This window comes from Lichenostomus cassidix, chromosome 17 (assembly GCF_008360975.1).
Source record: "Lichenostomus cassidix isolate B80296 chromosome 17, HeHo_3.0, whole genome shotgun sequence".
Lineage (NCBI taxonomy): Eukaryota > Metazoa > Chordata > Aves > Passeriformes > Meliphagidae > Lichenostomus > Lichenostomus cassidix.
Window position 1 is genome coordinate 3,997,074 of NC_139497.1, and position 12,311 is coordinate 4,009,384.

Consider the following 12,311-nt stretch of genomic DNA (forward strand, 5'->3'; position numbering starts at 1 on the left):
ATTCAGAGCTCTGGGGTGAACACACCTGAGCTCTCCAAGTGCTTTGGAATAGTGAATATGCAAACTGGGAGATAAATTGGCTTAAAAAGCTGTTGTACTCTGAGCTGTAATGGTAGATGTGAGAAGCAGACTATGTAAGAGTAATTAATTATTCCTCCAACAATAATGGAGACTTAGTTAAAATAATTACCCTTTTTACCAAGTGGTATTTTTTTGAGGTGAAATGCTCTGTTGGGAGGAGATGGATTCCAAATGTTTTGGTTCCTGGCTGAACCTCTGCTGTCCCCTGTGGGTTTGGGTGCTGTGATGTGGAGGTGGTGTTGGTAGAGCTTGAGTTTGTTTAGCAAGTGCTTAAAGAGGCTCAGCCCTGAGGGACTCCAGGCCCCAGCAGCTATTGAAGATGAGTGTGGAGCTGGCTGGAGCCACCTTCAAGTGGAGGCACTGCCTGTGGTGAGGCCTCAGTTTGGCAGAGCTCTTAAAGCAGGTGTTTGGATTCCTTCACACAGGCAATGGCTTTGCTGAATCAGGCAGTGATGGGAAGTGTTTTTGGCACAGAAATGAGAAGGACTGATGGGGTATTACAGCTTTGACACCAGCTAGGATATGGCTGCATACAATCTATTTGTTCAGGAGTGTGATGAGAATCGTGGTGTTCAGGCTCAGGCCAGGAAGCAATGAACAGGCTGAGACAGAGTAATTTCTCTTATATTTATGATTTATTTGGCTATATCTGCATTAGCATTGCTCTGCAAAACCTGAGAGAAAGCTGCCTATGGAATGGCAGGGTCCAAGGGCTGTGCCCAGCACCATCCTCCCTCTGGGGGCCCTCTGGGGACAGGGACCACACTCAGGCACTTCTCAATGGGCAGCACTGAGAGCCTTCTTACGAGAGCCAGGGTCTGGAAAAGTCCTGAGATGAGGCTCAACCTATGAGGAAAGGAGCAGAGAGAGGATTGGTTACAGGCAGGAGGCAGCCACAGAAAATAGGTTGAAGCACAGACAGGGAGGAGACTGCAGACTGCACAAGGGCTTTTGCCTGACTGGGAGACGTTGCTCCAGCTGAAGTTAAACACTTAAACTGCTTAAAATGAGGAGTAGCTTTCTGATTGACTTCAGGAGATTCTAGCAGCAAAACCCTGTAATTTTGTTATGATGTGTTTGTTGCCTGACATTTTCAAAGGCTGCCATGCCCTAAGGTGGGCCCTGAAATAAATATGACTTGTTTTCTACAATGCTGGACTCATGTTGGTCACTGAGGGGCCAGGATGGGCTCAGAGCTACCAGAACATAACACAGAAGCAGCACCTCCCTAGGTGATTACCTTAGACGTGGAGACAGCATGAAAAAATGCTCATAACCACAGACAAAAGGGAAGTAATTTGGGGGAGAAATGTCCCAGGGCCCTTTGGGGTGAGCAGTGGGGCTCTCACACAGCCATGTGCAGCACAGGAGATGCAGTTATTGAGATTTGAGTGCCTTCCCTGGGGGGCCACGGGCTCTGCCTGCCCCAGCACAATTCCCTGTGCCATACATCTGCCTGGTGTGGCTGTGCTGAGCTGCCTCCAGCTTCCCCCACCCTGCTCAGGCTGGCTGGATGTCAGGTTTTGCATATGTAAAAACACAGAGCAGTCTTTGCCCTGAAAAGCTTGCTAGTGATCTCATTAATCAAGACAAACAAAGCGTATTTAGCTATTCCCCCTCTCTGGAGGAAGGCGTTCAGGTACTTAAATATGCATTTGAGTGCCTAACTTCAGACAGCTGTTTCTGGATGGTTTTGCTTTCTCACAAATAGCAGCAGTGACATAACCCCTCTCCGGGAGGGAGAGGTGGGAGAGGCAGAACCAGGGGCTGCTGAAGTAGGTGGATGACCCCAGAGAGCTGCCAGGGACAATCCCTGGTTGTTCCAACTCCAACCTGCCATTAAAGATGCAGGAGTTTTTCCCTTGGAGATGGGATTGTTAGAAAAATCCAGGGATTGCAGGTAAGCACAGCTGAGCTGCTTCTTCTGAACGTGCCTCTGCCTTCCTGTCATGCTCCTCTATCCACCAGTGCTGGGAACTGGGCATGGGGAAAATTCTGCCTGGGATTGGGTTGAAGCCATAGGAGAGGAAACAGCAGTTTATTCACTCCAACCTTGGTACAAAGCTCCTGGGTGAGAAACGTCACACTGAGCCACAACTGGCAGTAATTAAAATGAGCAGAGCCTTGAAGTTGTGAGGGATGCCAGCTCCTGCCCTCAGCATGAGTGAGTGGGAAGCACCAGGTGTAGGACAGGGCCAAGTGCTGTTTTAAAAAATGAGAAACCCTCCCAGTAATTAGAGTCCAGATAAGGGTGTCCTTGGGTCAAAGGTCTTATAATGACAGAGACTGGTGGTGAGAAGTCAGTGTCAGTGATGAATCCTCATCTCTGATTCTTCTAATTCATATTTTAAATGATGAACCCAAAGGTAGCTCCCCTAGAGACAGCTGATGATCTTTGCCATTACTCTGCTGCAGTTATGGGGTTTTATGCCAGGATTTTGTTTGGAGCATTGGCTGCAGCAGATCAGGAGTTTGGTTTGTAGGAAAAAGCTGAAAGGTTTTCCCTGCAGGATGATGGAGCTGCAATGGGCTCAGGCTGCTGCTGAGGAGCAAGGCTTTGCTGCTGTTCATTGCATTTGCTCATGACAAATGAAAACCTGCAGGACTGGGATGTTGTGATGTCCATGTTTGCTTCACAGAATTAGAGGGGCAATAAAAATAATCACCACTCCTAAAACTTAAATATGCATTTGCAGAGGGGTATTATCTCTTGGGTTTCTCAGGTGTTAAATTGCAGGGTACATTTAAAGCAGGTCTGTTAATTAGGGCTGATAAATTGCATGGGAGATGCAGAAAGGCCAAGCTGATGGCAGCAAACCCCAGAGACTGAGTAGGGTTTAATGGGTGCTGTGGCTGCTGGGCACTGTGAACACCTTTGGGTGCAAAATAAGCTCAGCTTACTGGGGGAGTTTAACAGAGCTGGCCTAGCAACAAAACCTGAGAAATCTTCCCGGCCTGGAAGGATCCAGAAACTATGGCTGTACCTGTTCCTCTTCCAGCACCTGCCTGGCTCTGCCCACCTGCTCCTTTTCCCCAGCCCTGCAGGATTTTTCACTTTAACAACAAAGCTCAGCCTCGTTTCTCCATCACCCGTTTGATCGAATCCTTTTAGCGGGTGACAAAACATTTTCCTGAGCTCTCTTTACAGGAAACCAATCTCTATTCTATTTTTTCCCCCCCAAATCTCCTTCATTTACTGGAGTCTAACAAATCCTAGGGTGTTGTGTTTTTGGGGTATTTTTGCCTTCTTTTTTTTCCTCCAAAACAACACAAAACAGTGGTGTTTTTCAGGAAGGGGAGGAGGAGGGAGTAAAATAAACAATACAGAGAAGGACGGGGTGCACACACCGACTCTCAGCGCGCCGAGCATCCCCGCATAGACAAGAAAAAAATAAATAAAATAATAAAACCGCCCCTCGCGCGCGCGCACATCGAGATGCAAATGATTTCCGCGAAGCCGCCGCTTGTAAAGCTTGACAGAAAATAATGAGAAACACTAAATCTTTTATAAGGTCAACACTCAAGCAGCTGTCAAACAAGAAAAGAATTTAGCGAAAGATCCGCAAAAACTTCCATCGCCTCATTAAATCCAACAGGGCCGGGGCCCGGCGTGGTGAGGAGGCACCGGGGCGCCTCCGTTTTGTGTCAGTAATTTGCGGAGGAGGAAGAGGGAAGACGAAACAGCCAACGCCGAAGGGGCCTTGGGGGAGGCTGGGGAATCGTTAGTGCGCCAGGAGCGGCCTCGGTTCCTAATTGGAAGCATTGGGCATTATCAACGGAGGATTTGCCTCGGCTCCCTGACAGCTCTCTAGGCCTGGAATGATAGCCCACTTGTCAGTGTAAAAGACCATTAAAAACAAACCATTTTGATTTAATTGGAGGCGGTGTGCTGGGGGCCCAGGTGAGGCGCTTCATCAGCCGATGTTGGCTGCTGATGCCTTTTTCCCCCTGTATTGATGGCTTTTTTTCTTTTTCCTCCCCTCCCTTTCAAAAACTGTCTAGGAAAGAGAAAGAGGTGCTGAAAGATCCTTCACAGCCGCACCGAGAGAGGCTTTCAATAGGGTTGTCAACAAATGCCATGACAAGTTAGAGAGAGGCAGGTACTTTTAAAACAGACGTTATCCTGTCCAAGATGAGCTGTGCTCAGAGGTGACTGTTGGATTATTAGGGTTACAAATAATGTGGCTTTTCCTGCCAGGAGCGTGCTTAACTGGCTTAACGAATGGGGTTGATTTTTTTCTCTCCCCACCTTGCTAAGAACAGAGGGAAATGCAGGGCGAGGGAGCCTGGGCTAAATGATCTTTATTTGCTTCAAACCCAGGAAGGTTTCAAACAGTGCTCAGCAATTTTTGGCTGCTGTATTTAATGTCCCATGGAGATTTGGGTTGGTGTTTTTTTTTCCTTCCTGAAAATAACGGCCACAGATATTTGCTGGAGTTCACTGGTTGTTTGGTCTGGGCAACAGCATGAGGAAAGAAGAATTAACCCACTGGAGCTGTAACCTGGTGTGTGCCCCCCACCTCCTTGGCAGATGTTTCAGGGTCAGAGCAGAGCTGGCAGCTTTCACACTGACTTCATGTGCTTGACATCTGAATCCTGACCCTTTTCATGCCAGGCAAGAGTTTTACTTAAAGTTGTGTGTTGATAAATAGCATCTCTGCAGAAGTCAGAACTGGGCCATGAATGAAACCCCAAATCCATTTTAAAAGCATTTCTGTGGGTTTGTGCACTGGAAGCAACGGCTGGTGCTCACCCATAACCCAACACTGTGTGTGTGGATTCACTCTGCCACACACTGTGAGCACCCAAAATTTGTTCCTTCATGGGTGAATGTCTCCATAAGAGCAATGGGGATTGGTTGCCAACTATTCCTCATGCTGCCTTTAGATTCTGGGGCTTGGATGTAGTGGAGCCTGCCCTGGAGATGATCCAGGCTGGAAAGTTGCACAGGAGGGTGGTGTTTTCCTGTGTCCATCAGGAGGTGTCCAGAGCAATGGGAATGGCAGAGGAATGATGAGTTACTCTGTCTCTGAGGGAGACATGAGCAAGTGCTGAGCATGGCAGGTAATGGTTTTAATTAAGAGAGGGTCGATTTAGATGAGCTATAAGGAAGTTTTTTTACAATGAGGATGTTAAAATACTGGCACAGGTTGCCCAGAGAGATGCTGGATGGAAACGTTCAAGTTCAGGTTGTATGGAGCTCTGAGAAACATGATCTGGTTGAAGATGACCCTGCTCACTGCAGTGGTTCTGCACTAGATGGCCCTTAAAGGTCCCTTGCAAGCTGAAATATTCTATGGCAGAGGGCAGAATTAGGGTAGCATGGAGAGGTTGAGTGTCCAAGGCACAAGGGAAAGCCCGGACCATGAAAATGCTTTGCTGTGATTTGAGCAATTGTGTTGCTGGAAGCTTCAGCTGTTAGGCAAAACAAGACAACCTGCAGAATCTGCAAGGAAATGTAGTGATGGTGACAGGGGCTCAGAGCCAGCACTTAGTGGCTGTGCTGTGGGAGGTGACATCTCTGCTGTGGTCCCAGAGGAGCTGTGCAGGGATCATGCCCAGGGCAGCTGGATCTGTACTGCCTGTTTGGAACCCTGAAGGATGCTGTGCTCTCTCCTTGCATTGTGCCTGCAGTAGGCCACTGATGCTGCTTTGGATTGTCACTGCAGGGCTGAGAGCCACCAACTCGTGTCACTCAGGGGCTATTGAACAACCATCAGCTGACACTGATTTTAATTCTTTTTGGTCAGCCAAAATCCCAGCTGAAGGGAGGTTTGATCTGGTGCTGTGGTGACAGAAAGCTCTTGAAGTCACTGCTTTATTCTTTAAGCACTACCTGGGCCTCAGGAGATGAGTTTCATAACACTCCAAGTCCCGGAAGTTTTTCTGCCCTCAAACCCAGGAGGACCAATGCTGCACCTGAACACCCAGCCCACCATGTGTTCTGTGTACCAAGCCCAGGTTATTTAAGCAGAATCCGTGGCTCTTCTGACAAGACAACAGCTGCGAGATTACATGAGCTGTGCTTGTCAGTTCAGCTCTATAGACAAAAATAGAGGTAAGGCATTAAAAAAAAATGCGGAACGCTTTCGTGTGTACATGTTAAACCTCAACTGTTAATTCTGACGAAGGATCAGGCTGTGAGCAGATATCGGATCCCTGGTGAGAATCAAATTCCGGAGCCCAGAATTTTGCTGCAAAGTTTATACAGTGGGGATTCCTCTAATTACTTTCAGTGGAAATTTACCTGACAGAGCTTTCCCAGGTAATGCAAGGCATACGCGGGAGAGCCGCTCAGCCGTTGACAGAGCCTTTGATTTTGTGCCAGGTTGCAAATTAAGTCTTTTGCCAAGGTACCCGAACACTTGCTCGTCAATTGCTTATCGCTTATTCATATCGCGCATCGCGCGTTTCATCTGCTCGGGAAGGCAGCGCACGGTGACAAAAGTCTTGTCCAAAGTTGCTGCATTTTCTTTCCTTCCCCTTGCTTGGTCAAGTAAACAAGCCAGCTCGGTGTCTGTGTGAGCTGGGATTCTCTAATGAGCAAAGGAAGAGCCCTGGTGTGTCAGTGACATGCGGTGCGCGGAGCTGTTTTGACACGTCGGTGAATTCTGTCCTGTGTTGCTGCTGTGTCGCTAGCTGGATCCTTCTTGACTTGATAGAGCCCTGGAAATGTATTGGTGGCCAATGTTGGCTTACTGGTTTGGATAGTGGCTATCAGACAGTCAGGTGGAGGTAGATGGAGCCTCACCCTGGGCTGGCACAGGGGGTGATGCTGGTTTTTGGGAGCAATGGCCTTTCCAGTGTTTGGTTGACACCATTCTGCCTGAGCCAGAAGGTGAGGAGTGACACAGGGACAGGACACATCCATTGAACATGAGGGACAGCAGTGTTCAAGGCTGAGAGAATTGGGATTTTTCAGTCTGGAAAAGAGAAGGCTTTGGGGGTGACTTGAAGGGAACTTAGAGGTAAGATGGGGCACAACTGTTTACAAGAGCTTGGAGTGACAGGACAAGGGAGAATGGGTTCAAAGTGAAAGAGAGTAGGTTTAAAGTAGGTAATAGAAAAAATTCTTCCCTGTGAGGGTGTTGAGGCATTGAAGCAGGTTACCCAGAGAAGTTGTGGCTGCCCCATCCCTAGAAGTGTTCAAGGCTAGGCTGCATGGACTTCTGAGCAACTTGGTGGAAGGTGTCCCTGCCATGGCAACCCAAACCATTCTATGATTTCTGTCCTTGCTGGGTGCCTGAAAGTACAGTCCCCAAGGAATGTAGTCCCACATCCACAAGTAATTAAGTTTTGGTGCACAGTCCCAGCCATACTGGCAAAACCTGAGCCCTGAAATTGTGTCACTGCAGGCAAAGCAAGGCAGAGGCTGTTTGCTTTTGGGGGTGACTGAGGATGAGGAGGGCAGTGGAAGCATCTTGCTGAGGTGAGTAAGGAGTTAACATCTGCTTGGTTTTGTTAAAAAAATAAACAAATGACTCCAGTGTAGCATCTTTCCCTAATGAACTGCCCATCAGGACAGACTGGCTCCCTGTGACCTGTTTGTCTTGGTGAGCTGGGGGGCCCTGGAGACCACAGGGCAGGTCAGTCCTGCAGAGCGAGACAAGCAGGAGCACCCGGGGTGGGAGAGCCTGTAAATCACCCAGTTAGCTTAATAGTGTGGGCCATTATTCTAAAGCAGTGGGGCTGAAACCTAAATCCAAATGAAAATATAGTCAATTTGTCCATACTTTACTGACTGAATGACTATGTAATGCCATGCAGCTCTGGCAATGCAGGGAGCAAGCAGGCACAATTAGTGGGGAGGGAAAAGCTGCTTTGTTTTCTTCTCTTCCACTTCTTGGGAAGAGAAGTGCAGGGTGCAGGGAAAGAGTCTTGCAGGGACTGAACGGAAAGCCCAGTTTGAGCCAGCAGAGATATCCATGGCCATTTTCTGGAGCTCTCTGTAAGGGGTCACAGTGGGAATAAAAAAAATCCTTCTTGTTTTTTATGGGCCTAAAGGAACAAAATCTCACCTTTGTGCTGCCTCTGTTTTGGATTATCACTATTTCAGTGTCTGGGTGCTCTGTATTGCTCCCCTCAGACCCAGGGCAGGCCAGACTGAAAGGTGTTATCCCAGATGAGGTGACTGAGTGACCAGAAGGACAAGTGGCTTGAGAACATCACACTCCTGCACCCCTCACCAGCCTTGGGTCACATGGAAATAAAGTTCAAAGTGGGGCTACGGTCAGGGCAATGGAGTCAATGAATATTCTTGTCCAGGGCCTGGAATATTTCCAAATCTGGTAGGAAATAACATGCAGATGCAGTCTGCCAACAAGCTTTCTGTAAAGTGATATTTTGTGCTCACTTTTCATACTCTTCTTGCACAGTAGGATGAGGGTATTACATGGATTAGAGACTGTTTTGGTCCATTTTCACCTCTGTAAAGGAGGGACTGATATTAACTCCTGGAGTTCCTGGGTTTAGTTGAAGGGTTAGGCCAGTCTGGCTTTCAAAAGCATTCCACCATCTCTTTAGAATCCAGCTCTACAGGGGAAGTTAAAGAATAGTTTGGAGACCACCAAACATCTTAAGGAACCTTTGGCTTTCTCTAGGTTGTTACAGCTTTTAACTGGGTAAGCATTTATGGATGTTCACGAGGAGTTATTTTTCCATGGAGAAAACCATGCACCGAAAGTCAAGTGAGCAACAAATTCCCTGATCCAAGTTCTAAAGTGGGCTGTGCCTGTTAGATCTGCAGCTGGGGAAAGGCAAACCTTCCAGGGTAATGCAATGAGGAGGGAGGAGAATGAAAAATCTGCAGAGGCTGTGCAAAATGAGCTGTTCCTTCTCCCTGGGTGCTGAATCTGGGAAAGAAAGAAGGAAGGGAAAGGGAGAAGGAGAAAGAAGAAGGAAAGATTTTGAGATTTAAGAGCTGTGGCTGGGGCAGGAAACCAACCACAGCCATGGACGAAACAAAAGGGAAAGCACGGAGCAAAACCCAGGCTGAAAAATGAGCAGTGATGGAAAGGTCTGGGGTGAGAGGAGCTCTAAAGAGGAGGCTTGCCCCAGTATCTCGAGTGACTCTCACAATCTGTTTAACAGCGATCGGTCATGTTCTCTCGCTGCCATCGCCGCAGCAGCAGCTCTGAGCTGACAGGCAGTGGGGATAAATGATTACTGACATATGCTAATCGGACACTCTTCGACAGGACGTTAGAGGAATACATCAAGGTGGTGCAAAATGCATTTCTTGGGCAAAACTCTCCAACTTGTACGAGCAAATTACCTTCAGGAAGTCACAGAGCTTCTTCGCTGTTTTAAAGTGTGGGTGGAAATCAACAGCATGGCAAAAAAAATAACCCCATCAGAAGAAGGGCCAGGACAGAGAGCTGAGAGCTCTTTGCAGTGGTATCTATCAATGCCAAATATGATTTTGGCCGTGTAAACTCTCTGCAGGGTTTCAGTGCTTTCACTTTCTGGTGTCTCCATTCCATTGGTCCAGCTCTTTCCCCTTCCTTCCTAAAAACCCCCCTAGCTCTTCACTTGAGGTTTTCCTGTAATTTACACCACAAACAGAGCTAATGGAATTCTAACAAGTACCCCCAGAATTCTAACAAGTACCCCAGAGCACAGCAGGTTGCACAGATGGATTCAGGGAAATGTTTCGATCCCATCACTAGAGCAAGAAATCTTCACCTTGGCTCTTATTTGGATCAATTAAAGGAAGTGTCATGCACATCTATAACCTGGCTAGACTCTTTGCTCTGTCTCAGGGTGAATATTGTCAATCAGGAAGTTCAGAGTGCAGGCTTTCTGGAAAGCTCTAATTCTGGGGCGAAAAAACTTCTTGACATATCTGGTGGGGTTTGAATTAGTTATGGTGAGAGATGATGAAATGGCAGAGTACCAAAATGCAGGTGTGAGCTTCCTGCTTGAGTAGAGCACTTGTGGGAACACTTGTGCTTCTCATCTCATGAAGCTCATGAAAGTGCATATAAGTTAAAAACCAAGTTATTATCTGGGCAACTGCTGCCTTTCCTCCAGGGCTTATGGCTGGCAAAAAAAAATATCCCACCATGATGTTCAAAAGGGGGTGATGTCTGAACACATTTGGGACCATTTCAAGGTCTGGGTCACGGGGAGCTCCGAGTTAAGAGCCTCATTCATTGTGTGCCAAGGGCAGGTGGGCAAGGTTAGAAAGTGTCCCTGATTTGAACCAAGTGCTTTAGGGGCCCAGAAAAGCTGAGTTTGGTCACAGGATGGGCTGTGGGGGCTCCATACCTTCTCGAAGCGCCGCGGGTGCCAGAAGGACTCCTCCCTCTTGGGCGGCGGGTGTGTGCGCAGGAAGTAGGCGCGATTCTCGCGCACCTCACCGATCTGCAGAGACAAACACAAAGGGGTTTGAACAGCTGCACTCTGCTTATCTGCAGCCAAAGGTGAACAAAAGTGGGCTCAAACTGCTGCACAGCCACAGCAGCTCCATGCTGTGCAATGCAGTGACACTGGGATGGACAAGGCTAAAAGTCATTTGGACCCAGAGGTGCCTGATCTGGGTAGTTTTCCATGTCCATGCAGCCAATGCTGATACCTAAAACACTGATGGGAAAAACATGAGCAACTTCCAGCTCTGTGTCTGCTTTACAGAGCATCCCAGGGAGGTGACTGCTGCCTGCAGAGAGCCTGTGCCCTGAGCTACAGCCATGGGTGACCATGGTGGGGTTTCCTGGCTGGCTGGTGTGTGTGGCTCTCTGATTAATTGCAGCTTGTAGTGCTTGATTGTCCCAGCACAAGCCAGTGCAGGTACCTGGTGAATGTTTTGGCCACTGCATGAAACTCTGGGAATGTCTGCTCTGTGGTCTAGGATACAGGTTTGTGCTGCTTAACTCAGTAATTGGTGGCTGCAGAATTTGGGAGCTTGATGAAGGCAACTTAATGATTAAAAACATAAGTCATTAATAAAGTAGGGATGCACTTTCCAACATCCCAGGCTGGTGTATTCATAAAATAGCTGCTAATTAAGGACACTGTATTCTTGCACTTCAACTATAAAGCACAGTTTGTGATGGCAGCAAGCCCATTGAAATTGGTCACTCATTACCATATTAGCTCGACTCTTCTTTGAGCCATTAACTAATAAAACAGTCATTGGCTGCTTTTAAATGGTATTACAATCTTGGTGTGTTTAACAGCACAGCTTTGCACTCTAACAGCTGCTGTGGGTGCTGGCATCACACACCATGCCAGGAGCAGGGCTGGGGTTGGTTCTTTCAGGACCTTTCCCCTTTCATGCAGGGGAAAGCATTGCTGAAGTATTCTCACCCTTTTTTTCTTCTCCTCGTGCTGGATCACTGTCCGGGCTCTCTGCTGCTCCATCCACAGCTCTTTGTATCTGTGCTGTATGATGTCATAAATGGGAGTGGGAGGCCTGGAAAATATTGAAAATATAACAATATAATCTTTACCTCCTCATGCTGGTTCATATCTGCTCCTGAAAAGTGACTGGTGAGAACATGAATGAAGCCTTGCCTGGGAAAGGTTTTCTCCTCCTCAAGAAACCTCAAACCCACAATCATTTGCAGCTCACCTTTGGGCCCTGCTAGAGCTGCAGGAGAGCATTTCCCAGCTGGGACCCAAAGGAGCAGCTCTGGCTGCATACCCTGCAGGGGAAGAACCACTGTGCCAAGTGTGTTTAGCTAAAATAACACTTCTTTTGCTATTAAAATCTCTCTGATAGGATACACCAAATGTGCAAAGATGGATTGGGTGAGAAAATGAAGTGCTGTCCTAAGTACTCTGAACAGGGCTAAAAAAGGAGCCAGTGCAGATGGTCAGGTGTGTGCAGCAGAAAGGGGAGCTGAGATGCTGAGCCCTGCTCTGGTGCCTCAGCTGCACACACCAGGTGTATTTGCCCTTTGATTCCAGGGAGCAAGGAGGAGACAGCAGTGGAGAGGAGCTGCACATGACTCTGGTTCTAGAAAAAGTGTAAAAATGCAGTTGCTTAGTGGTCAGTGTCCCATTCACCACTCTGAGCTAGTGTTAATCTGACCAGCCTGTGGCAAAGCTGAGGCGGTTGAGCCTTGCTCCTTGCAAGTGATGATTCTCCATCCACCATGGGAGGCAGAACTGGCAGGGACAGAGTATCACTAATTCCCATGGTCCTGCTGCAATTGCTTTCCCCCAGAAGCAAACACCTGGAGGTGATGGAGGACCTCAAGCTCAAGTTTTATTGATCCTTGTCCTTG

At 47.9% G+C, this 12,311-nt stretch overlaps 1 protein-coding gene across 1 annotated transcript in view; it reads right to left on the bottom strand.

The window, feature by feature from the left end:
* Positions 1-697: 697 nt before the first annotated feature.
* CFAP77 (cilia and flagella associated protein 77) overlaps positions 698-12,311 on the bottom strand; it is a 55,377-nt gene continuing 43,763 nt past the window's right edge. The window contains exons 4-6 of the mRNA XM_085076961.1: positions 11,389-11,494; positions 10,351-10,446; positions 698-927 (exon numbers count right to left, since the gene is read on the bottom strand). Of these exons, the coding sequence (XP_084933087.1) occupies positions 859-927; positions 10,351-10,446; positions 11,389-11,494 (271 nt within the window). The 3' untranslated portion in view covers positions 698-858. The remainder of the gene's footprint in view (positions 928-10,350; positions 10,447-11,388; positions 11,495-12,311) is intronic.